Source organism: Aotus nancymaae, unplaced genomic scaffold (assembly GCF_030222135.1).
Source record: "Aotus nancymaae isolate 86718 unplaced genomic scaffold, 86718_ANA_hifiasm-v0.15.2.pri h1tg000033l, whole genome shotgun sequence".
NCBI classification, from domain to species: domain Eukaryota; kingdom Metazoa; phylum Chordata; class Mammalia; order Primates; family Aotidae; genus Aotus; species Aotus nancymaae.
Genome location: NW_026988447.1, coordinates 12,085,855 through 12,113,302, shown reverse-complemented (window position 1 = coordinate 12,113,302; position 27,448 = coordinate 12,085,855). Strand labels below are relative to the sequence as shown.

General features: G+C 34.8%; 1 protein-coding gene and 1 long non-coding RNA gene across 6 annotated transcripts; one reads left to right on the top strand and one right to left on the bottom strand.

Moving 5' to 3' along the window:
• On the bottom strand, positions 1 to 26,631 carry MAP9 (microtubule associated protein 9). 5 transcript variants are annotated; one of them, XM_012448503.3, is made up of 15 exons: positions 26,547 to 26,621; positions 25,533 to 25,628; positions 24,924 to 24,990; positions 24,677 to 24,761; positions 23,209 to 23,529; positions 18,857 to 19,074; positions 15,923 to 16,016; positions 14,024 to 14,271; positions 11,098 to 11,168; positions 9,350 to 9,518; positions 8,703 to 8,792; positions 6,856 to 7,017; positions 6,589 to 6,734; positions 6,275 to 6,407; positions 1 to 487 (listed from the first exon to the last, which is right to left on the bottom strand). In XM_012448503.3, exons 2-15 carry the CDS (start codon positions 25,598 to 25,600, stop codon positions 365 to 367), a joined length of 1,995 nt encoding a protein of 664 aa, XP_012303926.2. In that variant the 5' UTR covers positions 25,601 to 25,628; positions 26,547 to 26,621; the 3' UTR covers positions 1 to 364. The 5 variants fall into 5 exon arrangements, with proteins under 5 accessions (XP_012303926.2, XP_012303927.2, XP_012303928.2 ...); XM_012448504.3 differs by having other exon boundaries at positions 18,857 to 19,071; positions 26,547 to 26,620; XM_012448508.3 differs by lacking the exon at positions 1 to 487 and adding an exon at positions 494 to 3,803 and having other exon boundaries at positions 6,251 to 6,407; positions 26,547 to 26,631.
• On the top strand, positions 7,888 to 14,317 carry LOC105714547 (uncharacterized). The gene is made up of 3 exons (XR_001106837.3): positions 7,888 to 8,044; positions 10,730 to 10,849; positions 14,141 to 14,317. It is a non-coding gene; the product is annotated as an uncharacterized LOC105714547 (long non-coding RNA).
• Positions 26,632 to 27,448: the final 817 nt, after the last annotated feature.

Genomic DNA, 27,448 nt, shown 5'->3' with positions numbered 1-27,448 from the left:
TTTCTATCATTATGGTACCTAAATGGTTTTATTACTGGAATTAAATATACTTAAATAATATACAGAGCTTAGTGAAAAAGATCATGAATCATTCCACAATAAGAATTATCAGGACATGATTAAACTTTATGTATCTTAATGGTAAAAGCAATCTGATTATTAGGTCTTCATTTGAGGCAGTTTTTCTACAGTTCAAAAAATGCTTTCACTGATTACACTCCAAAATATCTCTTTCATTGTCAGCAGAAGTGCCTGGCATTTAAGTAAAATACATTCCTCTAACTATAAATAATTGAATGGTTTTAAATCTGTGGCTAATATTGGCAAATCGATAAATTACTAAATAATGTAAGAACTAGAATTATCAAAACACTTTTGCAAACACGGTTCTGCTTGGAGGGCTCCACGGAGGAAGTGCCTCACTTTCAAGAAAGGAATGACGTTTCTTTGGTTTTCGTTCAATTCTTTCCTGCCTTTCCTTATTTTCCTAGAGAGAAAATAGAACACTATAAATTTATGTACATATATGAATATTATTTTCAAATAAGGTTGCTTGCTGAAGAACAAAGAATCCATTATAAGATATTTATGTATCACTTCCTGGTTTGACAGATCATAAAGAAATAACGGGTATGGGTTGGGCATGGTGGCTTATGTCTGTAATCCCAGTAATTTAGGAGGCTGAGGTGGGTGGATCACTTGAGCCTAGGAGTTCGAGACCAGCCTGGGAAACATGGTGAGACATCATCTCTACAAAATAATACAAAAATTAGCCAGGTTTGGTGGCACGCACCTATAGTCTCAGCTACTTGGAAGTCTGAGGTGGGAAGATTGCTTGAGCCCAGGAGGTGGAGGTTGCAGTGAGCCAAGATCGCACCACTGCACTCCAGCCTGGGCAACAGAGTGAGACCCTGCCTCAAAGAAAAAAAAAAAAAAAAAGAAACAAGAAAAAAAATAGCTAGGAAATATTGCTAATTTGTAAGTACATTAATAGGTATTAATATCCCCTAATTTTTTAAACTTTAAAAGTGAAAATATTAAAAAAAAATTGCATAAAATAGAAAAAAGACCTACAATTATAACTCAAAGATAATACCTATTATAAGTTGGTGATGACTTTGTGAGAACAGATTCTCAGAAATAAATTTCCTGGGTCCAAAGTTTCAAGATGTCATGACAGTATGAGATACTTCACATTTTTTACAAATAGTTAAAAATTCTGCCTCATGTTTCTTTGTTTATTATTGAGCTTGAGCCCATTTTCAAACATTTCTTTAGCCTTTTTGTAAATTTTCTGCTCAATTATTTGGCCCATTTAAATGTATGGTACCAGTGCCTTTAATTTTTAGCAATTTGTGCATTTTCATATACTAAATATTAATGTTATCTTTGCTTCAAATATTGTGCCTACCTTTGTGAGTCATTTTTGATCATTACACAATGTATACATAGATGGAAACATCACGCTGTACCCTATAAATATGTACACTTTTATATGTTAATTGCAAATAAAAATAATTTTTAAAAATCTGAACACACAGGTATGGTCCCTGTCCCCCAGGGAACTTTCAAAATGGGCAGAAACAAACAAGAAAATAAACCACAGGTAATTCCCAAATTGTGTGAATTTCTATGAAACATGTTTTAAAACTATGAGAAGGAATAAAAAAGAGTACTTACGTTTAATGAAAAATGGACTCAGGGAAAGCCCCTTTCAAGTGTGACATGATGGATAAGAGAAGCTACTTGTGATAAATATTGGGGGATAGCTTTGCAAGCAAAGCAAACAGTAGTGGTGAGCACTCTGAGAGTGGGGAAGAAACTTGTGATGTGGGAGGAAACAAAAAAGATCCACTGTGACTAAGGCTTCGCAGGAAGCAGGACACAAGAGACAGGAGAGTGGCACCAGGTGAGAAAAACATGAATGAGGACTAAGATCATAAGGGCTTGGCAAGCCATGGTAACATGCAAGATTCTTTTAGGTAAAAGAATTCAACCAGTGACACAGAAGCCAGGCAGAGAAGTGAGGGGATGACTAGGGGAGCATGACAGCCAAAGGAAGCGACAGCTGCAGGAGGAGGAAATCAACAGTGTAGAATGCCGAGACATTCTGAAGCAGGGACAGAAACACACGATAGACCGTTCTAGATGCAAACCTGTAACTTTCAAAGTGTGATTTTGCTGTAGTGATGAGGACAAAGACAAAACTGAAGTGGGAAGTGAATTAAAAGGATATGAGGAAATAAGGACGTATAGGCCAAACTTTCTAGATGTTTCACTATAAAGAAAAGCAGACAAAAGTGGGCCTATAGATGGAGGAAAATGCAGACTTCAGAGGGTGTATCTGTATCCTGGAACATGATGGGAACAATTCAGAACAGTAGAAATAATGATGATTCACAAAAGTGGAATGGTAAATTTCTACTTTATTGCTTGACAGGGATAGTCCTACTTCATATTATCCTCAAAATATTATCTCCCATATTTTTATTCTACAGATGAATTTGAGAATCATTTCATTTCCCTGCACGTACTCCCTTCAAAGAAATAACTGAGTATCTGGGTATTACTATGAAATCTAAATATTTATCTAGGTGTACTTGAAATATTAGTAGCATCTGGTCTTTCCAACTTACAACTTGGATTGTCTATTTCTTTATGTTCCTGCTAACACTTTAAGTTTGTTTGGTGGTATTTTCATCTCGGTAATTTTCTCATATTCCTCAAGGAGCAGGAAAACCCTTAGTGAAACCTGCCTCTGCAGATTGATGGCTTGGGAAGAGAGGCATTGTGGAGAATGATTAGGTGTGTATGCATCTCTTCATCAGTATATATGTAAATGCCACAAGAATAACATGGCAATACAGTACAAGGTTTCGATTCACATATAGTTATTCACATATAGTTACTCACATATAATGAACAAAATGAAGTAGGAGGTTTTTTTTTTTCAATCTTAACACCCATGTCCTCGTTCTATGTCATGAGAATGTTTGCATGTTTGCTTGCTATTTCTATTAAGGCAAAAGGGGAACTTCCTTTCAGAATTTTAACTGAGAAAAGCAAAGCTGTAATTACATCATCTTCAATTACTTTAGTATTTTAGAGAGAGGCAGACCATCCAGCTAGGCAGAAGAAAAGGAGTGACCAGACTGTGTCCAGAGAAACTGACTGAATAAATCTCTTTTTGTAATTCTACTTAACATGGAGGGGACAGTAAACTAAAATATACTTCATCTTACTAGCAGGGGGCTGTGAAGCCAGGTTAAAAAATAGACAGTTATAATAACTGTAATGTCAATTCACAAGAATCAATAGTTACCGTGATAATAATTAAAAGAACCTTGTTAAAATGTCCTCCTGACATTCATCTGTGGAAAACTAAACTTTTTGCTCATTTTCTTGCTAAAGATAATGGTGAATTAATCTGAGAATTGGCAAGAAAAATATTTGAGTCTTATCTGATCTCTGGCTATAACTTTCCCCTAAACTACCCACCTAATGCTTACTGTGCAAACTAGTTTGTATATAACAAGTTTGAGATGTTATTTTACATGAAAACTGAAGTCACTAGACTTCTATATGGGGCAATTGTTCTATTCTATCTGCAAACAAATTTCAACATGAAGGAGACTGGATCTGTAACATGTATATTTATGTGTTTATAGAAGCACTATATTTGTAGACATTTTACTAGATACCAAAACATGTTATTTTGTCTTTGGTCTTTGAGGAATTCTTGTTCTTCAGAGGACTGATGAGAATGACAGTGTAATTCAGTACTATAATTAAAAACAGCATACCTAAATGTGACTTATTAAGGAAATTCTATTCCATTTCCATGAAAATATGGAAATAAAATGGAAAACTCAAATATTTACATTTAATTTCCCTAACTGATACTAGCAGTCAGTATTCATCTTCTTAATATAAGTGAACTTTTAAATGTTTTTTTGGAATATAGCATTATTTAAAAGTTTAATCTAAGGAAATCATCATGAAATACTATGTTCTTTATTCAAAACTGAACCAATTTTGATTATTTTATTACTATTTCTCTGTAAGGAATTAGCATATAGCAGTACTAAAGTCAACACACAGAGTAAATCCTGTTCTCAAAAGAGAATAAAAAATGGAATTCTGTTGTTACGAGTGCATCAAATTACTTCAGGGAGAGCTGACATTTTTATAACATCTTCTAAGACTAAGTGTGTTTGTATGCAAGGGCAATTCTGACTTATTTTCTCAAGTCTTCATTTGTGTTGTTCAGGAGAGTTCTACAATTTTCTTTATGTTGATCTTGCATGTTTCTTAAGTTTATTATTGTTTTATCTTTTTATCCTACTTTAAATAGCTCATTTTGGTCCTATGTGCCTTTCTAACTACTGCTGATTCTTAAGTTTATGGAAAAAAATAAGACTGGTCAGAAAGACTGTGAAAGAAGAACTATAAAGGGAGATGAACCCAATATATATTTAGACATATGAAGCCTAATAATGAAAGTGTGGCACTGGAATCATGACTGACTAATGGAACAGAAAGGTAAGAAGCAGACCCCAAAATAGGAGAATGTATCATACAATAAAAGCAGCACCTCAAATCAATGGGTAAAAACAGGCTACTTTATAAAGGACACATTTGGAAAAACTGAAGTTGAAATCATATTTCCCACCATGTATTGGGATAAATTCTAAGTAGAACAAATGTTAAAACGTGAAGATATTAGAGTCAGAAAGTTGTTAGATGAAAAATAAGAGAATTTTGTTTAATCTCAAATTGTAGAGGTCTTTTCAACTATGCTTGAAAGTCAAAAGTCCCCACCCCCCCAAAAAAGATTGATAAATTTGACACCTAAAAAATAAATTCTTCATGGTATAAAATACTATAAGGAAAGCTGGGAAACCAATGGTATGTCGGGGAAAAATATTTGCAACACATATAAAAAATGATGGGCTAACTTCCCTAGTACAAAGCAAAACATTCTAGAAATTGATAAGAAAAGACCCCAACAATCTAATAGAAAAGCATGCAAAGTCTATGAAATGACAATTTACAGAGAAAATAATATATAAATGGCTCATACACTAATGAAAAGATATTCAAGCTCAATTCTAACCATAAAAATGCAAATCAAAAATAACCTGGATGATTTTTTTTAACTAGTTGATTGATATGAGTTGTTTTAAAGTTTCACAGGAAACCTGACTGGATAGACTTCTAGTGCAGAAATGTTCTACTTTTTGATTGCTGAATCACATGTTAACTATTCATATGAATGTGTTACCTACTTATGTAAAGTATTTATTCATAGTAATGTACTTACATAAAAGTTGACAAAAATGCCTACTTATGTTAATATTCTAAAATGGAAAATAATATTTTGCTTGACATCAACAAAAAGTAACTTTTATAAAGAAAAGTAAAGGGAAATCAAATATATACAATATTTGGTTCAGCTAGATATTGCTCCTCCTAAATCTAAAACTTGCTCTCTTTCATTAAAAACACCTAAATAAGAGATTCTCCTTAAGGTCATCGGAAATATCAAAAGAGAATAAAAGATGGAATAATTTTCTCACTATTAAATTCAGTGTTACTTTGTGTCATGACCAAGTTCCACCAAGTAGTACCCTCAGTAGTATACCTGTCTTCTTTCTATGATGTTAAATGTGAGAATCACTTCAAAGGAAGAACGGGCATGAATAGTAAACGGTAAATGTGAGGATGCAGGTAAGGAAGAAGATTATAACAAGTTTTTTTTTTTTGAGACAGAGTCTTGCTCTGTTGCCAGGTGCCAGGCTGGAGTGCAGTGGCGCGATCTCGGCTCACTGCAACCTCCGCCTCCTGGGTTCAAGCAATTCTCCTGCCTCAGCCTCCCAAGTAGCTGGGACTCCAGGTGCGTGCCACCATGCCCAGCTAATTTTTGTATTTAAGTAGAGACGAGATTTCACCATGTTGACCAGGATGGTCTCGATTTCTTGACCTTGTGATCGGCTGCCTGCCTCGGCCTCCCAAAGTGCTGGGATTACAGGCAAGAGCCACCATGCCCAGCCTATAACAAGTTTTAAGCTGGGTATTTGAGGGAATAGTAGAAACATTAATAGAAATGATTAAATCAAAGAAAATAGGCTATGTGCAGGAGGAGAGCTTGAATTCAACAAAGTAGCTTCTAGGTAGAAATGATCAGTAGGTCTGGAGCAAATAGAATTAGGAACAGAAAAGACACAAAAGGTATACATGAAAAAGATACAGGTTCGTTGACAAAAATTCCTACCAGCCATTTTTCATATTCATCAATAGCTTGTTTATCCTTATCTTTTTTCTCAGCTCTTTTCAGTTCTTCTTTTCTTTTCTCATTTATTTTTTCCTTTTCCTTTTGCTTGAAAAAAGCTTCCTTTTTCTCATTCCTATAGAGGATGGTATAAAACACTGGAGAGTTAAAGGAAAATACATACTAAAGGTTTCCCAGTACATCTTTGACAGTAATGAGATCGAAATGTATTAGTAAATCTCAAGTAAATAATTTTTATACAATCCTGAAGTGTTATTAATTTAAAATATATGAAAATATTTATGATCTTGGATTACCATTTTTCAACAGCAGTTAAATTATCTTTCTTTTTCTCGGCAACAGTCTCCTCCTCTTTCTGTTTCTTTGCCCTTTCATATTCTCTCTCCTTTCTGTTTTTCTCTTTAAGATATTCCATCTTTCTCTCTTTCCATTTTTCAAAAGCCTGAAAAAGTTCAGAATAATGTTCTTACTGTGAATATTTGAAAATAAATAAAAATATGGTTCAGCATTAATTGGATTTCAAATATTTTTAAGTAATTAAGATGTGCAAAACTCTCAAATACTTGTAATGCTTCTTCTTTTCTCACAGCATTTTCCTCTTCAGTTTTCTTCTTGTTTTTTTCTTCAAGCCTCTTTCTGGCAGCTATTTTCTTTGCTTCCTTTTCTTTCATAGCCTTCCAGGCCTCAAATGACGCTAGTGCTTCTTCTCTTTTAGCAACTCTTTTCTACATTGGAAAAAATAATAGAGTGATATACACACACATATGTATACACACACATCTATAGGCAAATATGGCTAGATATAAATATACACATACACATTTATCTTTAATCTTCTGATACTCACTGTACTTAGAAATTAACTTTTAAAGTAGATTATTTAGAGTGGTTTAGATAAGTTAATTTACAAAGAACGTTATCTGAATTATTCATTGATTTTAAAATGTCATTTTCTGAAAACATTTATCATATATTGACCTATTAATGAGAAAAATGCCAATTTGAAATGTACTAAACAAATGATATCAAAATAAATTGTAAAAGGCTAAGTAGTGCAGTACGATTTTCATAATAAAATATTTGAGTAAAAAAAATCAGTAAAGTTAAAGGCTTATAAAGTAAGTTAGAGTAAGGCAAATTGGCCGTCACGCAGTAAGATACAGATCTTTGGTTTCAATCTTAATTTTGAATAGTATCAAAACATAGAGTTCTTACTAATGTATTCCAAATGTTGAAAGTATGTGCTAGAATGAAAAATAGGTTGGAGACTGTATAGCAAGTTCTGTTATTATTTTATTTCCTTCAATCTAATCCCATAATATTCTATGTTTGCTCTACTGTTTATTACTAAATGACATAAAACCTTAATATGGGGTAACATAATTTAGAAGTCAAAGTACATCTACCTCACAGAGCTGGGAAGATCAAAGGAGAAGGGGCATGGCGCTGACCACAGCTACAGATTGCTACGAACGTGGGTAACAGATAGACAGGCACGCCCCCTGGAGGACTGCTCCCTTGCAGCCCTGACTGATGAATTATCATTCATTTCACTTTGGAAAATAGTTTTCTTCTAAACTTATTTTAGTACTGAACAACACACTGGAATATTTTTCAGAACTTTTATTTTAGAAGATAGGAAGTAACTGAGTGTATTATAAGCAGGAGTTAGAGGAATAGACTCAGTACAGAAGAGACAGGAACAAAAGTTCACCTCCAGTCGATGAGAAAGGATATAAATCAAGAGCTCAGGTAGGGGTTGGATTTGAGATACTTATAAAATTCAAGAGAGAAAAGAGGAAAACTCAAGAATAACTAGTGTCTAATGATCCTTTATCTTCTCGTGCTTTTTTTTGAGACGGAGTCTCTGTCACTGTGGCTGGAGTACAGTCGCTCGATCTCAGCTAACTGCAACCTCCTCCTCCCTCCCAAGAAGCTGGGATTACAGGTGCCCGCCACTATGCCCAGCTAATTTTTGTCCTTTTAGTAGAGACAGGGTTTCACCACATTGCCCAGGCCGGTGTGAACTCCAAACCTCAAGGGATCCCGCCTGCCTTGGCCTCCCAAAGTGATGGTATTACAGGTTTGAGCCACAGTGCCTGACCTTCTTGGTTAAGTTCTAAATGAAGTCAACTTTTAAGAGTGAATTAGGCGCTCACAAACAATAAAACTTCATAATCAGCAGGAACAAAGCTATCCTATACATATACAAAATTAAAATCTGTTTTAATGTAAAACAGTTATATCAAACTAAAATGTATGAAGCAAAACAGAAATAAAACCAGAAATCAATTATTTAATATACAAGTTATTTTGCCATTTGAAAAGTTGGTTTAGAAAAGTTATATATTCAGGAATATTTTACTGAAATAAAAATCCAGAACATTTTTACTTCTATAAGTCAGAATACCTGTTCATTTTGGATCCTTAAGTTTTCACTTTCAATTCTTTTTATTCTGTGCATTTCATGTAAATACACATTTTTCTTTTCTAACCACTCCTATGAGAACAAGAAAAAGGTTATATAATATTCAAAATTTCTTAAATGAATTAGAATTTTTTATATTAACATTTTTCTCTGAAATTCACATGTATAATTTTCTAAAGTGCACTATTCTACATAAAAAAGACAATATCTTTTTTAGAATTGTGAATAAATTAATAGAATATTTTTTCTATGTATGCCTAACAACATCTCAGGAAAAGAAAAAATTTAATAACTTTTTGTTCAATAACTCTTTTGTTCATATAAACTTCAAGAAGAAAAGATGAAAATGTATGTAGACTTTAAAACATTTTAGCTTTTGCTATATTTCTATAAATTGCTATGGCATATTCTCTTTTTAAAAACAACTATGATCAGTTATGCAAAGTGTGGAAGCAAATAATTTAGTAAAATATCTATGGATTACTCATGTATTAAAAGAAAAATCTTTCTCAATAAATTTAAGTATTAAACCATCATTTCTGACAGGGTTACTTTATTCTTTATAAACATGGTGGGCTTATAAAAGTGATTATTATTCTTCTCTTCTTAAAAATATTTTCCTTTTTTACCTGATAAACAGCTGCTCTTATGTTATCTGCTCTATCAGATTCTATGCTCTGTTTCTGTGAAGGTTTTTGGTCCAACACTTTCAAAGTCCCTAAATAGTGAGAAGAGGCAGTTGTCGGTGGAGCTCTCCTTTTAGAACTAGATTTCTTCAGAAACTCAGAGGTCATTAATCTGAAAAGATCCAAAGTAATAAGGACAAAATATTACAATTGCATTTGGTAGAAAAGAAATCTGTTAGAATATGCACGTATAATATTTGAAAACTGGTCAGGCACAATGGCTCATACCTGTAATCCCAGCATTTTGGAAGGCCAAAGTAGGTGGATCACTTGAGCTCAGGAGTTACAGACCAGCCTGGGCAACATGGTGAAACCCTGTCTCTACCAAAAATACAAAAAAAAAAAAAAAATAACTAGCCAGTGTGGTGGCACGCACCTGTAGTCCCAGCTACTCTGGAGGCTGAGGTGTGAGAACCGCTTGAGCCCAGGAGGCAGAGGTTGCAGTAAGCAGAGATTGTGCTACTGCACTCCAGCCTGAGCAACAGAGTGAGACTCCATCTCAAAAACAAAAACAAAAAAATTGAAAACTACATAATAATTTAACAAATTATAATTACTTTGAAAATGATGTAGGTAAAATGTACAGTCTTAGTATACAAAGAGTATGAAATTATGTTGAAGGAGATATATGTGCCCTTCAACATTATTTAAATTTTGTAACTTTCAAGTTTATATAGCTTTAAAATGATTGCTCTTTTAAAATACTTGTAATTAGACCCTTTTTAAGAAATATGGACCACTTCTCAAGTTACATGGAAAAAACAATAAAGTAGGTTATAATCACTCTTTTAATACTTTCTTTCATCATTTTGTTACATGTACTATTCCAAATATAAAATTAGAAAGAATAGTACCATCATTTAAGGGACTGGTAGGAAGAATGGCCAGCCCTCAGTTTTGGTATACAAAGTTTATTGCACCATAGCTGTAATCGTTCACTTAAGTTTTGCCTGTGGCTGTTTTCCTGTTAAAACAGTAGAAATGAGTAGCTGCAATAAAGACTGTATTTCCTACAAAGCCTAAAATATGTACTAACTGGCCATTTGCAGAAAAAGCTTGGTGGCTATTTTATTTGATTAATGATAATTTGACTAACAATAATTTAGAGATTCAGAAGGTTTTGATGAGCGCTTATGAGTTAAGCATTCATTATCATTGGTGTGAGTGAAGCTATGTAGATTATCATTTTAATAAACATACTTAGTTCATAGATTCTGAAGGCTTTCAGTAAAATTTTTCACATGTTAGATAAAAATACTTGATAATAAATAAGTATCATTGCTGGACTTCAGCTTTATTACCATTTTGTATCTCTTATCTTAGGAAAAATAGGAGAAGGAGAAAGAAGCTCTATTCCAGAAGCAGTGTGGAGCATAGAGAACCCCTAATCACTGACATTAAGAAAGAAGAGAAATATTCCTAGGCTGATCCTGGAGACCAAATGTATTGTATAAACATTCCAGACATTAAAACAACCAGTAATGGACTTACTTTTTATAAATTACTTTATTTCAAATAATATCATCAACCAAAGGGTTTTATCATGAAGTAACTACTTCTTTCATCTTATGAAATGGAAATAAAGAGAAAATACAGTAACATCAAATGAAATTTACTTTGTGAAAGTTAAATTAAAACCAGCTTTGCTAGAATGCAAGCCCATAAATGACAAATACTGATAACTTTATTACCTGGCAGATGCACTGGATGCTCTATTATTTGTTGACTTTTTATTCTTCATATTTCTATCTTCAATTGTTTTCTATTAAACAGAAAATGCTATAGATGATTTATTCATGACAACTATCCTTGTGAGGCTTAGAAGCCAAAAACTGCCAGTAAGTCAGTATTTTTTAAGCATCTACTCTGCGTCAAACACATCAGACCCTGGGAACAAATCAGTGAATAAAATGCCCTTAAGATTAAATTTTAAAGAGGGCTGACCAAAAATAAACATATAAGCAAACATGATTCATGAAGGAAATAAAATATTGTACAGTGACAGAGAGTGACTAAAGCGGGTTTGAGGGGCTGCTTTAGAGAAGCTGATGAGAGAAGGCTGTCCAGAGGGCCTGACATCAGAGCTGAGACAAATAATGAGTGTCAAGGGCCCCCGTGAAAGTATATGAAAGAAAGAAACAGCAAGTGGTAAAAGCCTGAGAAAAGACAGAGCTTGGTATCTTTGAAAAACAGAAAGAGGTGAATGGAGCTGAAGCATAGTGAATGGCAGGGAAAGCGGAGGAAGATGTGGTCAGAGAAGAACCATGTGAGACCACTAGGTGGCGATGAGGAGTCTGGACTGTATTCTTGTGATGAGAAACCAACAAAAAGACTTTAATGGAGAAAGATGATTCCTGTTTAGAAAAGGTCACTCAGTGGAGAGTAAGAATGAAGTCAAGGGTCCAGTCAAAAGAAATATGTTACAACCTTACTGTTACATATAAATTGCCTGTTCTAATTAAACATTCTACAATCCTGTCTATAAATTCCAGAATACCCTTTCTTCTTTTAAGGAAGAACTTTTTTACTTTACACAGACTGATGGATGCTAATGGTAAAGTGAAAGCACAAATATAAACACATCCCTAACTGTGTTTTTCCCTAAGGAAAGTAGCTAAGGATGATATACCTGGAACACGGCTTAATGAAACTCCATACATTTTAAGAATAGCTAGTATTTTATGTTATGAAAGTATTGCTCAAACACAAATTTTCAGCTAGCACTGTTTTCTTCCCCTGATAATAAATACACAGAGCTCCTAACTAATTGCAGTTATAAGAGATAATGACAAATTCAGGAGAAACAAGCACTGAAAATGCTATACCATAAATTTTTAACATACAGCACTCAGGCACAATTTAGTGCAGAGACAGGTAATCCTACACATCACATATCTGTTTCTGAAGGTTATAATAATGTTCCCCTCAACAACAACAACAAAAAAACAAATAACCCCATTAAAAAGAGGGCAAAAATGTGAATAGATATTCCTGAAGACATACCAGTGGTCAAGAAATGTGAAAAAAAAAAAAATGCTCACCATCACTAAACATCAGAGAAACACAAATTAAAACCACAGTGAGATATCTTACACTAGTCAGAATATTCAGCTATTAAAGTAACAGATGTTGGTGAGAACACAGAGAAAAGGAATGCTTATATACTCTTGGTAAGAATGTAAATTAGTACAATCTGTATGGAAAATAATATGTGAATTTCTTAAAGAAGTAAAAATAGAACTACCATTCAATCCAGCAACCCCACTATGAGTGTCTGCCAAAAGGAAAATAAACCATTATATAAAAAATACCTGCTCACATATGTTTATCACAGCACTAGTCACAACAGCAAAGGTAAGGAATCAACCTAAGTGTACATCAACATATGACTGGCTAAAGAAAATGTGGTGTACACACACACACACACACACAATGGAATACTATGCAGCCATACATAAAAGAAGTATGTCTTTTACAACAACTTGGATGGAACTGAAGGCTATTACCTTAAGTGAAATAAATCAGAAACAGAAAGTCAAATGGTGCATGTTCTTACAAGTGGGAGCTAAATAATGTGTACAAATGAATACAGAGTATGGAATAATAGATACTGGAGACTAGGAAGAGTGGGATGGAGGTGAAGGATGAGAAATTATTTAATGGGTACAATGTTCACTTTAGTTTATACTAAAAGTCTGACTTTACTACTATACAATATAACCATGTAACAAAAAAAGAACTTTGTACCTGTTAAATTTATATGAAATAAGAAAAGAAAAAAAAACAAAGCAACTTCATCACCTCCGGAGGTTGCTAGGGCACTAATTCATTATTTTGAAAATTAGGAAATAAAGGCAAAGGATCAAGTATTAATGTTCCTGATAACCATCTATTTCAAATAAGCATGGATGTTGATAAACATTTTTTAAGACTTTCATTAAAATGGTTAACATGTTTTAAAACAATATCCAAAAACATAACTCTAACTTAAAATCTCAGAAATTATTCCAGACACTTATATTTTTAAAATATGAAGTCCTATGGGAATATATACACTATGGGTATGCATTTCTGAAATATTTAAAAGTATATTATGATCAAATACCTCTAATAATTTTTAAACACTGGGTTTCATTATATTCACTGCAAACTTTCCTTAAAGTTAAATTTTATTGGATTAAGTAAGAACCATGTGAAAATACCCCTATCAAAAAATAAATTTTCTCCAGGTAATTCAGAACACAGAAGATACAATTTCTGGCCTGGTGTGGTGGCTCATGCCTGTAATCCCAGCACTTTGGGAGGCCGAGGTAGGTGCATCACGAGGTCAGGAGTTCAAGACCAGCCTGGCCAGTATGGTGAAACCCCATCTCTACTAAAAATATAAAAAATTAGCCAGGCATGGTGGTGGGCGCCTGTATTCCCAGCTACTCTGAAGGCTAAGGCAGAGAATCGCTTGAACCTGGGAGGCGGAGGTTGCAGTGAGCTGAGTTCGCACCACTGCACTCCAGCCTGGGTGAGAAAGCGAGACTCCGTGACAAAAAAAAAAAAAAAAAACTTAAAGTTCTATTTCAAGTTTTAAGCTATAGAATGAAAGGTATGAATTTTTATAAATACCTTTGCAGACACTGTTGAACTGGCAGGTATTAACATACTCTGAGATTTAGATAGTAGTGGATCAACTGTTCTGTCACCATCCATAATCAGTTCAGCTTTCTCCTTTTCTTCTTCAAGGTCATCAGCAGTCACTTGACTTTCCTTGGATTTCTCAAATGCAGCAGTGACATGGTCTGCTGAAAATGAATGCTCTTCATTTTCATCTGATTTCAAGGAATTATGGTTTTCAGTGATTTCTTCATTTGGATCTATTTTGAGACAGAGTAATACCATTAAAACCCTCTTCTGAATTAATAAGGTGACAGATTCATTTGCTTTCTTTTAAACTATTTATAATCTCTTCTTTTCTTACAAAATATGAAGAAAACTATCATATTAAACTTGCATAAACTTTTTCAAAAGTGATTTACCAAAAAAGTCTACATTTAATGAAGCACTTAACCAATCTAATACCTAGAAAAAGAGCATATTAACAAACAGAATGAAATAACTACCCTAAAACAAAAGAAACATCAAAAGAGCTGTTGATATACAAACCAAGTAAGTGAGATGACAATATTTGTTCAACCCTAAAGCCTGAGTTTCTTAGCTAGAACAACAGGCTGCAAAAGAAGGAGCCACACCTCTCTAGGCTTCTACAGTGACTAGTAGTACAATTGTTGAATGGTATAGATGCAGAAAGAACCAAGAATCAATGCAGTTTTACAGTCTCTACTGAGTTTCATCCCATCAAGATGCAGTGCTGCTCTGATACCATAAGGGCCAATAAAGACAAGCCTATTACTTAACACTCTCAGTGCTCCAAGAAACAGGCTCAAGCTCTGGCATACAAAGACTCAGTTTTGCATGTATAGAATTGCTTCTACTATCCTGATTCTACTACATTTGGGAATGGATCACCAACTTTCAGTTCTACGAAGATCCACCTCCCAGCAAAATCTGAATCTTCACTGTCAAAAGTCTTAATTCTGTTGGTTTCATTATGACCATTTTTTTTTTTTAGAATTTGTTTTGAGGTAAAATGGGCTTAAAATTACATTATTATTCACATTTGGAAATTACTCATGACTCAATTTATTACTGGAGCTCTTAATGTATTCAGTGAAAGGAACAAGAACTTTGGAGCTCAAGATTTAACTGTGGCTCCATCACTAACCTTGGGTACGTTTCCCCAAATCACTGTACTTCAGCTTTTCTCATCTGTAAAATGGCAAAAATGATACTACCTAGTAAGCACTTAATAAATGTTCACATCTCAGACCTAGAAATAGCTGTATCTTTTAGCTTTCATTAAGCTACATATCACAGCATTAAGAAAAAAAATTATGTTAACAACTCACATATCACACTAAGTGCTTACTATGGTATTGCTGTAAATACTTTGCATATATTATTAATTTATTTAATTTTACACCACCCTATAACAGATTATTCTTATTTTATACATTTTTAAAGATCAATATAAAGGGTCAGAATTGCTTTACTTATGTAATATAATGTATGCTGGTATTCAAACCTAGGTTAGTCTCACTTTAAAATTCCACCTAGCTCTTATGTTTTCCTGTAGAATATCACAGCAACACATACATAATGATAGTTTACCGTAAGTGCTCACTCCACTTGGGGAATGAATTAGGCTAGTGGCTAAAATGCCCTATATCACTTAATTTTCACAATAATCTTATGAGACAGATAATATAATTTGGGGAAATTGAGGCACTGAGATTAAGTTCTGCATCCAAAATCACAGTTAGTTAACTATATGGTCTGGATTAAAACTCAAACACACAAAAACATATATTTCCCTTATAACTATAGAAAGTATTATTTCTCTTACAAACAGGATATTCTAAGTAGTACAGAGTTCACAAATAAGATAGAATTATTAGACATAACCACCTTTTATGGATGCATTTCCCTCAGATCCTGGTGAAAGAGAATCTCCAAGAATTTGTTTAAGAGATGACGATGATAGACTTGTTAAGCATGAATCCTGTTTTTGCAAAAAATATATATATTTGCCAAGTAAGTTTAGTTACCAACATTCGTGGGAACAATAGCATTATTAAAACTACAAATTCTGAAATAGTGCATAATTCTGAAATCTGCATGATTACGCATTTGTTGCTGAAACACAAAATGTGATAAGCCAATGGAGGTGAGTATGCTTTACTTTCAAGCCTTGATGTCTTGGTCATTAAAAGGGGCCACTGAAAGAGTTATTCAAGTTCTGTACCTAACTACCACCTCCTCTCTATTTGATTTTACCAATTTTCAAAACTCCTGTTACTTTAAAACCAAATTTCTTATACATATTTAAGGCCAAGATTTCATTCTGAAAATTATCCTTTGAAGGCAAGCATAAAGAAGACAGGTAAAATACTTTGGTTCCAAGCAAATATTACTAGTTATCCAAATGAAAGCATTTAATAAAATCAAGTAAGCAGCTACTTACAAATATTTTAGATAGAAAAAGCACATAGATTGTATGCACTTGAGTTTTCCTCAAAATTCTGAAAATTTTATCTGAAATGAAATAGTTATATTTGTGTATCAAAGGTAAATATTTCTTCTTAGAATCGTCTAGCCTAAATGTGATATTATACTGTAAGAAGTTCAACTTTGTTGTGCAAATATTTTAATATTCTTTCCCCACGATATTTTATGGGTACAAAGGAAATTATATGTCAAAAGCAATGGAGAGAAAACATTTGAGAAAATGGAAGAAGGCTGAGACACTGGAGTCTACCCTGAAAGACAAAGCTTCACCTGAGGAGGTCTGCAAATTAGTAGCTTTTTGCCAGAAGGCATTCTGCAATCTACACAGCTCAAGTAATAGGAAGCTACAGCCTTGGTGGACTGACTTGAGGGGACAGAAGATAGAGTCTAGGACCACCAGATCAGCCAAAATAACAGAGGACAGTGACCACAAAATCTGCATATGAAATTCACCAAAAACCTTTGCCACCTCTATCTGTGGCATAAGGGAGACCTCAGCGGATCCTGTAAAAGCAGATCCTGTATATATCTATATATACTATAGATATACACAGAATATATATCTATAATATGTATTTAGTCTTTAATTCTTTAAAAGTCTAATATAAAGAATTAAAGGGCTCTTTAAAGAAAAGTTATAACTTTATTGTGGGGATTGTATGATACGTAGATATAATATATACGACAACAATAGCACGATGGATGAGGGACTATATGGAACTAAGCAAGGTTTCTGTATCAAATGTGAAACAACACAGTATCAATTCTAAATAGACTGTGATAATTTTTAGATTCATTTTGCAACCCACTGAGCAACTATGAAAAATATAATGCAAAAGGATATAGATAAATGGTCAATAACAATAAAAAACTAAAAAAATTCATTATTATATCCTCAAAAAAAGGCAAGAAAAGAATAACAGAGAAACAACAATAAAAACAAAAATAAAAAAAAAAAAAAACAGAAAAATACTGACAGAACTAAAGAGAAGTATAGACAAACCCACAAACATAAGGGGATATATTAATACCCCTTATGTTTACCAGTTGGTAACTGGTAAACAAATTAGATGAGAAGTCAATAAAGATAAGAAGATCTGAATGATATCACCAACCATGTTGACCAAACTTAAAAACATTCAACACCTGAGGAACACATCTACTTTGCAAATGCAAAAGAGACTTTCATAAGATACACTAAGGCTAGACCGTTTAGCATTAATAATTAAAAAGAATCCATTTCTGTTGTTTTAAGTTAACCAGTTTGTGGTAATTTGTTACAGCAGCTACAACAAACTAGCACAATAGTCAACTGACCAGATAATTTTCTCAAATATAAAGTAATTGCTTGGGCTTCGCCTTCTGGTTTTCAGAACAAATTAAGAAACAGCCTGGTGGTGTCAGGTAGACGTGTATCAAATTGTCGGCTGTACCCGTAAAGTTCAACTGCAGAACAAGGTTTGAATTGGTAGCCTACTGTGCTTCCTAATGCTTCCGGTCTGAATAAAGGGGGTTCCCCATTTATTCATAGCACAGAGGAGCTCCTCTCAGCCCCTTCTGCCTCACCTCCCAGGGAGCAGATCCTTACACACCAACACTGCGGACAAGCGATGAGAAAAAGAAAGAAGCTTGGCCAGGTAGCATGCAGTTCCTTTTCCCCAATTTGCCCAAGCAGATAATGGAGAAGAAATGTTCTTCCTGTCCTTTTCCCTTCTGTAATGTTCAGAAGAGAAAGTTTACTTCTCACAGTGAAATACTAAGAGAAAAATGAAGCGTTCTCCCTTAAGAACAATGCATAGTAAACTCCCTGATGGAAATCTGAAAGGCCACATTTAATGCTATCGGAGCATAATCCAAAGAACACAGAACAGTGCCATGAACATTGAACACACATTTGTTGAGTGAATATAATCAAATGAATAAAATGACACTGTTGTTCTTAGCCATAAATTACACAATTCAAAGATACATAAATTAAAAAAATTATTAAAGGTAAACACTATATATAGATTCAGAAAAGCAACATTTTTTGACATTTTACTTTCTCTAAAACTGGATGGATGCACTACAATCACTGGTGTGTTATAGTTTAACTACATTCATTTCCTTCTTCCTTACTGGTATGTAAAATAATGCTACATCTTACAATTCGTGCAGGTTTAGACTTGGTGGAATACAGTGTATTTTAAAAAATTATTTCCTTATCAGTTGCAGAAGAAAATATGTAAAACACACACATGCATACAAATTCATTCTCTCCCTTTTTCATAATTACATAAAAAAGCATAAATTCAAGAACACAATTCAATTCAACAGTTTAGCAGTAGTGCTAACCTCAGCATCAAGGTTTTCAGAGAATGCTTTTTTCTCAGCTTCGAATTGTGTACCATTCAGCACTGGAAGGGCAGAATGTAACTCCAATTCTTCACTGAGGGCAGTTTCTTTATCTTCTATCCCATCTGTCTCCTCTCTGTGGCTATTCTTTTTTAACATACTCCTTGGCCGAGGTGATGGTTTAAAGTGATCATCTGTGTCAAGGCTGTTGTTTTCTGCTGAAAAATAAAATGCTTAAAGTGTGTGTACAAAAAAGTCACCATGGCTTTATCTATCTCTCTGGGTGCCACCATACTTCCCTCCTTAGCTCTCTGTCCTGAAGAGTCCAGATGAAGCCCACAACTCTTTTCTATACAGAGCTCTAGTAAGGCGCAAATAAATGATAGTTAATAATCAAAGTAAAAAAAAATTGTTGTCATCCTGAAAGTAACCAGTATACTTTAGCTTCACAAGAAGTTAACTCTTCAACATTATGAACTCTTTTTTTTTTTTTTTTTGAGACAGAGTTTCACTCTTGTTGCCCAGGCTGGAGTGCACTGGCTCACAGCAACCTCCATGTCCCAGGTTCAAGTGATTCTCCTGCCTCAGCCTCCCGAGTAGCTGGGATTACAGGCATGCGCCACCACGCCTGGCTAATCTTGTATTTTTAGTAGAGACAGGGTTTTTCCATGTTGGCCAGGCTGGTCTCCAACTCCCAATCTCAGGTGATCCACCCACCTCAGCTTCCCAATGTGCTGGGATTACAGGCATGAGCCACCGTGCCTGGCCTATGAAGTCTTATAGTTTTCAAAAAAATGTTTAAAAAAAAATCTTGCCTGTTTCTACCACTAAAAAATGAGGAGGTTCATCCAACAAACCTTTGAGTACCAAGCCCTGTATAAGTTACTAAATCTCATAATCAACAAAGTGGCAATGGACCTGTCCAGGGCCTTTACAGGTTGATTTTTCTAAACAAAATTACAAGACAAAGGTCAGTTCTATTACAAGGACAAAGATGATGATGTTGGCACACAAGGGATAGGAGTGCTAAATCTCACTAGAAGAAGGAATATTTTATGAGTTAATTGTTCTGAGTCCATAAAATTTCTTTAGCAGTTATTAAAATTTCACTATTTCCATTACTTCTAAGTTTAAAACAAGAATCTAATGCTGATAAGCACTCAAGCATTTGAAACATAATGGAAAGGGTTTCCACGTATATATTTTTTGCCTGAATTTTACCTGCTATATATATTTACATTTCTATTGTTCTACAAATGCATTTTTCTAAACTTCAAAACTAGTCTAAGTAACATCTTCCTCTCATTTACCTATAAATGGGTTTATGACTGCTGCCAGAAGATTCCACAGCCATAGCAAGTTGGTATTATAATAAATATTTCCTTGAAAATTTTAGCTACATCCTTAACTCCAGCCAAATGTTCAACCCCAAATCCAAGGGCCCTAGATTCCTCCCTCTATTCTCCCCTATATCCAAAGCATTAATATACCCCATCAATTCTACTTGCCAAATGTCTCATTTATTCCACTTTCTACATCCCTACTGTCAGGTCCTTAACCACTCTTTCCTAGATTACTGCTTCCATGATATATACAAAATGCGAATCAGATCACATCACTCCTCTCTACAAAATTCTTCAATGGTTCCCCAGGATCCCATCCTAAAAGCTTAACTGCCTTTGAACAATATAAAAGGCTTTTATGGTTTTGTCCCTCACTGTCTTGTTTACAGCCATTTTGTAATCTGTGTTCCTGAAATGCTGGGCTAACAGTTGTCACGCACACATGCCACAATCCCTCCTACCGTACCTTTACCCAAGCTGATCCCCCTGCCTAGAATATCCATTTCCTGCTTTTCCTTCTGACAAATGCTTGCATGTCTTTCGAGCCTCATTTTAAGTAGAGTATTATATAATGCCTGAAAGAAGGTGTTGAGTCCAATTTTTTTTATTATTGTGGTGGGAACACAACATGAGATCTACCTTCTCATTAAGTGCAAAAGACAGTATTGTTAACTACAGGCACAATGTTGTATAGCAGATCTCTAGAACTTACGCATCCTGCATGACTGATACTTTATATCTGCTGAGCATGTTGATAAACAAATGCTAAATATAAAATGAATAATCAGAACATTTATAGAGTGGTAAATTTATGCCAATACTGTTCTAAGCACTTCAAATATGTGAACCCATTTAATTGCCACAAACTCCTAGAGGTAGACAACTATTACCCCATTTTTAAAGATGAATAAAATGAGAACAAGGAGGTCTCATGCCCAGAGTCACAAACTATACCAGACTGCAGATCTCAGATTAAAGGAGAGGCATCGTGATTCCAAAGTTCATGATTTCAGTCATGTTAGTATTAAAATAAAAACATATCCTGCAAAAAATACTTTCACTTTATAGAGCAACTATCACTTCAGTAGTGGTTGTAAAGTCTGGTTATTATACTTTTTATAAAAGATAAGCAAGGACAGAGAAAACCTTCAAGTTCTAATATTTTGATAAAGCATTACTTGCTACTCAGCAATATCTCACCACATTAAAAATACTGAGTTCCAAACCTATATATGCAATAAAAATGTCAAAGAATTTAGAGAAGGATAAACTCATGAACTATATTCCCTCTTTCAAAGATAAATCATTCATATATCAACTTATTCATTTAAACACTTAATACATTTTATATGCCAAATATTTAGGAATGCTAGGCTCAATTTTTACTTTTCAACATGAAGAAGCTGAGAATGACAATTTTAATAAATTTTCTACAACAATTCCACTTCCAGAAGTACTGTCAAGTTCCCAGAAAGAAAAAAAATGCCTATACTTTAAGAAAAATGCTCTTCTGGTAATTAATGTATACAATTACCTATTTAGGTAATTATTTTTATATTACACATGCTGAATATAACATTGCATACAGCATTTAGAAGCCTGATGCCACCATGTGGTTAAAATACAGTATTTCCTGATTGATTTGAACCCTTTTAACCCACCACAGGCAGGTTTGTTTGTTTGTTTATTTTAAGGTATGAAATCAGTGGATTATTGCTTTCCTAATTACCATAACTTCTAATTATATACGTCCACCTGTCTCAGACAAATTTTTAGCTGCTATATGCTATCATTTTCTCAATAACAAAGTTCAATTATATTCCTCGTCTCTCCAGCTTTGATTTCACTCACTCTACTTGGAAGGTATATTTTAACAAGTTAATTCTGCTTAATTATGCCTCCTGTTTGCATTTTTGTAGTTTTTTTTTATAGTTTATGAGAATGCACTTCAATAAATTCTCACAACAATTTTGCAGGAATAGAAAGGGGCTTTTTTAGCTTCCTCATCATGAAGATAGTGAAGCTTAACTTATTTGCTGAAGTCATATATAACTAACACACAGTGGCTTTTTTCCCCCGTGTCCTGGACATTATTCTAGTGTTCTTTGGTCTGCTTAGATCCTTTGCTTATTTCAAACTTAATGAGATTGTGGGGTCAAGAAGAAAGGAGCAGATCCCTAATACATGCCTGAAATAAAATTTTGTCTGATGTTACCACTAGTATCCAATAAGCAAAGTATGAAATATTTACCAGCACTGTATTTACTGACGATATGGAAGGAGACTTTTATGAAGGTTAACATTAACTAATAATTCCTTTATAAAATAGAAAGAAGACTGAAAAACACAAAATCCTTAAACTTGCACGTACAAGTTCATGAATGGTAGCCCAGGGCATGAGAGGGCTTGGTCTCTGTTTCATTCTATCTTTGTTCCTTTATGCTTAAAGCTCAGTAGAATTGTGAAAAATCTACTGTAATCTCAGATCACACCAGAACTTTTCTTTGGAAAACTGAATCTTAGTAGATTTTCATACATACAGAGACCAAATGGAGATTTTCTCAAGGAGCACCTGGTAGCTTCAACTAACAGCAGCAACAACATAACTCATCCTTCAAATATACAAATGTCAAGAAAATTTTCTGGCGCAATGTTGGTATAGCAATGACTGTTTTAAGGATTAGTCCCAATAGTGCTGTAACTCTAATCTCTGGAGTGTGAGAGGGATTAGACAGGATTCCGTTCCAGTTCCATGCCTGCAAACAAAACTGAAACTCACAGGTCTAGGTGTGTGGAGGGCTACGGCGATGGGTGGATGACTAAAGGTGCTCTGGCTTTCTATCAGGCAACAGCCTAGATGCGAGACAAAATACAACAGGTGTGTAAAACTGAAGTTAAGTCTGTCTTTTTTTCTTAAATATATACTAGCTACCATATAAAAAGTTTTGCGACTGATTACTTTAAAACAAACTTTCAAGAAATGCAATTACAGTAATCCTAACAAATTACCTGAAGATATGCTTTTAATTGAGCGAATTCTGGGTTTAGGTTTCATTTTTATTTTGTATTTTTCAAATTCCTCATTCTTATTTTGAGATTCAGAGAAGGATTTTACAACAATGTCTTCACACCCTTCAGGTGCTGTTTCCTCATCATTTTTGATGGCACATACAGGCTCATCTTTGGTTATGTTACTGTTTAATTTCTTGGTTTTCAAAAAAGATAGTTTTGAAGGATTCTTTTCTTCATCATCTGATATATGAAAGTCATTCATTTTTTTATTAACTGAATTTTCATCTGCTGAAGTGTCAGAAAAATCACCTAAAGAAACTGAAAAAGTGAAAAGAAAAAATGTTTTCAACAGTATTTTTTTAAAATTGTCAATGTTATATTAACTTAATCAAGAAGATTACCTTAAAAACTACAAACAAAATTGCAACAATGAATAGGCACAAATGTGTTTTATAAATAGATTTGCAGCTTTAAAAACACAGCTAACTCAGGCATGTTTCATTGACATTTATGAAATAATAGTTCCAATTTCATTAATTTATTCAAAACGTATTTATTGTGTGTCTGTAGGGCAGTAAACACTGTCTTTGCTTTGGAAAAATTTGTCGAAAGATCCCTAACAATCACCCATGTAGCATTTAATTTCGATTTTGGACTGTAAAACTTTTATTTGCAAATTACTTCATCATATGAAATCAAGAACATTTGTAAATGAAAGAATTTAATTAGCAATTACTATTTTTTCCTTAAAAATTTTGAAACTAAAATTTCATCCACAACAGAATATTAGCTTTACTAAGAATCATAAGGAATGCTAAGCTAACTATACAGCAGTGATTTAACTGTGGTTATGACTGGTTTTACAGAAATCATTAACAATTATTCACCAAATTTTAAAGAATAAAACATCAAGTTTAGAATTCCATATGCTTACAACTGAAACTAAAATGTTAATATTTTTACATGGCTAAGAGAAACCAAATTCAATTATAATAGTACTGATATATGAAACACGAAGAGTCTGTGGTTTTTAAATTGACTCATTATCATAGCCAAAAAAAAAAATCCGATTTATAGCAAGCATTATAAAGTACTTCCAATGTGCAGCAAAGCTTAGTTCTGTAGGACCTAGTTGCTAACTAGCTGTAGCACCTCCTAGGCTTGATCTTAAAGATGAATACCACTGGCAGCCCTCCTTTTGCTGCAAACCTGGCATCAATTAATTTATATTTTCATATACACATTCAGAAAAAAAAAACAGAACAAGAAAAATCATACAACTTCTTGAAAATTAGGAGTGGCTTTCTACTAATTAAAAAGTTGAAAATCTAAAACTAGTGGATGCATGGGTATTATTTTAACCTAAGGGATTTGGGAGAGTGGGTTGTTGGGGGGGGCTGGCTTAACAGAAAACTAAGGAAGCAAAAAGAAGAAAAGTGGTTCATTTTTCCAAACTGCCACATACCAATCTCATCACTGTCAAAGTCATCTGAGTATTCAGAACTCCTTTGTCTGGCTGAGCGAGCTGTAATTGCTCTTATTAGCTCATCCTGAAATGAGATACTGAAATCAATTTCCAGCCAAACATGGAGGTATCATATTTACAAGTAATTCTTTAAACAAACAATGCTTGATTAATAACTGCTTTCAAACTTAGGTTTCATTCATCTAACAAATATTCCCTGCAAGCTCACTTTGTGCCATGTACTCACTTTATGCCTCAAACTCAATGCAGAGCAACACAGACAAGTGCCCTTCCTCATGGAGCTTGCAGTTAAACTAGAGGAGACAGATATTATCAAACAAATTAATTGCAGGTTGTGATTAGAGCTGGAGGGTAACAAACAAGAAGGGGCTCAATTTAGATTAGAATTTATCAAAAAAAAAACAAAAACCCTGGCCTTTTGAAAGAAATTGGTATTTTTAAGAGCTCTTGTCTCAGCATATTTCAGAAATGGATGCAATCAATATTGCAAACTCAGAGGCTGAGTTCAAAATTGTAGTGACTCAACAGAAAAAATTTAAACATTATGTTACAAGAGAAAAAAGTTTTTATATAAAAATGGCAATTTAAGACTGCTATCCAACTTAACTTACTAGGAACCTAGTACTGAGGCTACTTTGGTGATCTTAAAACCATATAGGGGAGTTTGTAATAATGGATGAAGCACAAACATGATCATGTGCAAAACCTCAAAAGAAATGAAAGATTTACCCCTGCTTTGTATAGGACTGTTCCTAGAATCACCAATTTCTACACATCTAATACAGTGCTTACACTGTGAGATGACTCAAAATAAAAATACTTTGAAATACTTTACCTGGAAAGTAGTTCTTTTGGTAACCTTCGGACTCTTTGTATATGCCAAAGTGGTGCTAAAAACTTCATCAGACATAGTGTATTTTTGTCTCTTTACCTTTAGAAAATAGCTAATTGTTAGAATAATTCAACTTCTGATAGTGGCTGAAATATAAAAAAAAAAATCAGACTTTGCATGCTTGAGAATTTATTTTACTACATTTGATTCTACTCATTCCCTGAAAGTCAAACCAACTAAGAAAAGCATCTCATATGAACATTAGGCTACATCTTCACTTAAAAATGTAAAAGGAGTTCTGGTAAAGAAGTATCAAATTCTCACAACAAGCTTGTTAAAAAAAAAAAATCAAATGAAAATTATTCTAAAATAGTTTTGCAACTACTTAAAAACTCAGCAAATAAATGATTACAATACCACAAAACGCTCTCAATTAAAATAGAGCACCTTATTTTTCACCTCTTTTCTAAAGTATAACATTGCCTTCAAAATAAGTCATGCCTTATTTAAAAGGCCATCAAAAGGATAGTCGGCGTAAAATTATGAGCACCACCACCAAAAAAATGTATTCATATATTTGCATATAGCGCTATTCAAAGAAAAAGATCGTCATGCTGACCCGCGAACAACCAGCGATATTTATTGCAAGCCACTTTTTCCTCTCACAAAAGTGTTGAGAGAGCCAGGTAAGACAAAAAGACGAAGCTTTCGCGATGAGCCGCATTAAAATCGCGGTTTCCCGAGCTCAGAACAGAGGCCTGGCAGGGCCGCCAGTAGCGGTGCGCGCCCGGGTTCAGCTCCCGGCCAGGCCAGGTGGCGTCCGGGTGCCCGCCCGCTCCTCACCGCGCCGTAGGTTGAACGCCCAGCGAACGCCAGGCCGGTGCACGCCCACGTGTGGTCTCTGTCCGGATCCCTAGTAGCCTCTAGGTCCTGCTTTCTGTTCCCAGCCCCCGACGCCCGCGGCGAGTTCCCCGCGACCCTGAGAACCAAGAGCCTGGCCTCGGGTACGCTGCTCACCTTGGCCTGCCTGGGCCTGGCAGCGCCCGCAGAACCGGTCCTGGACCAAGCGAGGAGGAGGGACTAATAACAGAGGCGGAGGGAGGTTGCTAGGAAACAGCGACTCCGGGAGGAAGTGACTTCCCGTCTCTCTGGTACCCAACACCGCTCTTCGGCCCAACGTGTCGCTGGGGCAACCAACCAGACGAAGGAAGTGACATCACCTTCCTGGGTCCTGGGAGAGGGGTGTATTATTGGCCTCTTGTGCACACGTGCTGTTGCCTAGGAGACAGGAACCGCCCAACTCCCACCCAGATGGCCTTACCCTCACCAATAAGAGTAAGGGTCATTATCTGCATATGTCGCAGACAAAGCACATTCGCCGTTTTGCCACCGTCAGGACGTGAAGTTCTGAGAATCAAGGTACAGTGTCAGTGGATGGGACAGAATAGTACGGTAGTGACGTTTGCAGAATCCTGTTTCAGACTGCATGTTTGAATCCTGGTGCCCCTTTCCTACACACGTGATTGTCCCAAGTTAAGGTCTTTATGACTCAGTTTCTTCTTCTGGGGGAAAAAAGTGTACTAATAATAACCCACCTGAAAGGTTGCTGTAAAATTGAATGAAATAATGCAAGTGGAACACTTGGAAGAGTGCCTGGAATTGCATTCGGTATTAGATACGCTCTTTATGCAACAAAGCCGCAAAGGTCCTGGAGAGAAGTCAACGCCTGTGGACACAACTGAAAGCCCATTTGACGTTAACTTTAATGTAAAATTTCCCCCTTTGTATACTTAGTGAGTAATCTTATTCGAATCAAACCAGACAACACACAAAATAATCCACTAAGCTAAAAGTCCATGTGCTGCTCAAGTAATACGCGAAATAAACATCATTTAATTAGCATAGGTAATTCTTAAAAC

What these genes read in the sequence shown, in the direction of transcription:
- MAP9 (XM_012448503.3), bottom strand. Translation starts at nt 25,600, where the DNA reads ATGAAGTTTTTAGCACCACTTTGGCATATACAAAGAGTCCGAAGGTTA. An exon ending in CCAAAAGAACTACTTTCCAG is followed by an intron (nt 24,991 to 25,532) that starts GTAAAGTATTTC and finishes TGTCTCCTCTAG; the next exon opens with TTTAACTGCAAGCTCCATGA. An exon ending in CTGAAAACCTTGATGCTGAG is followed by an intron (nt 16,017 to 18,856) that starts GTTAGCACTACT and finishes TTGCAAAAACAG; the next exon opens with GATTCATGCTTAACAAGTCT.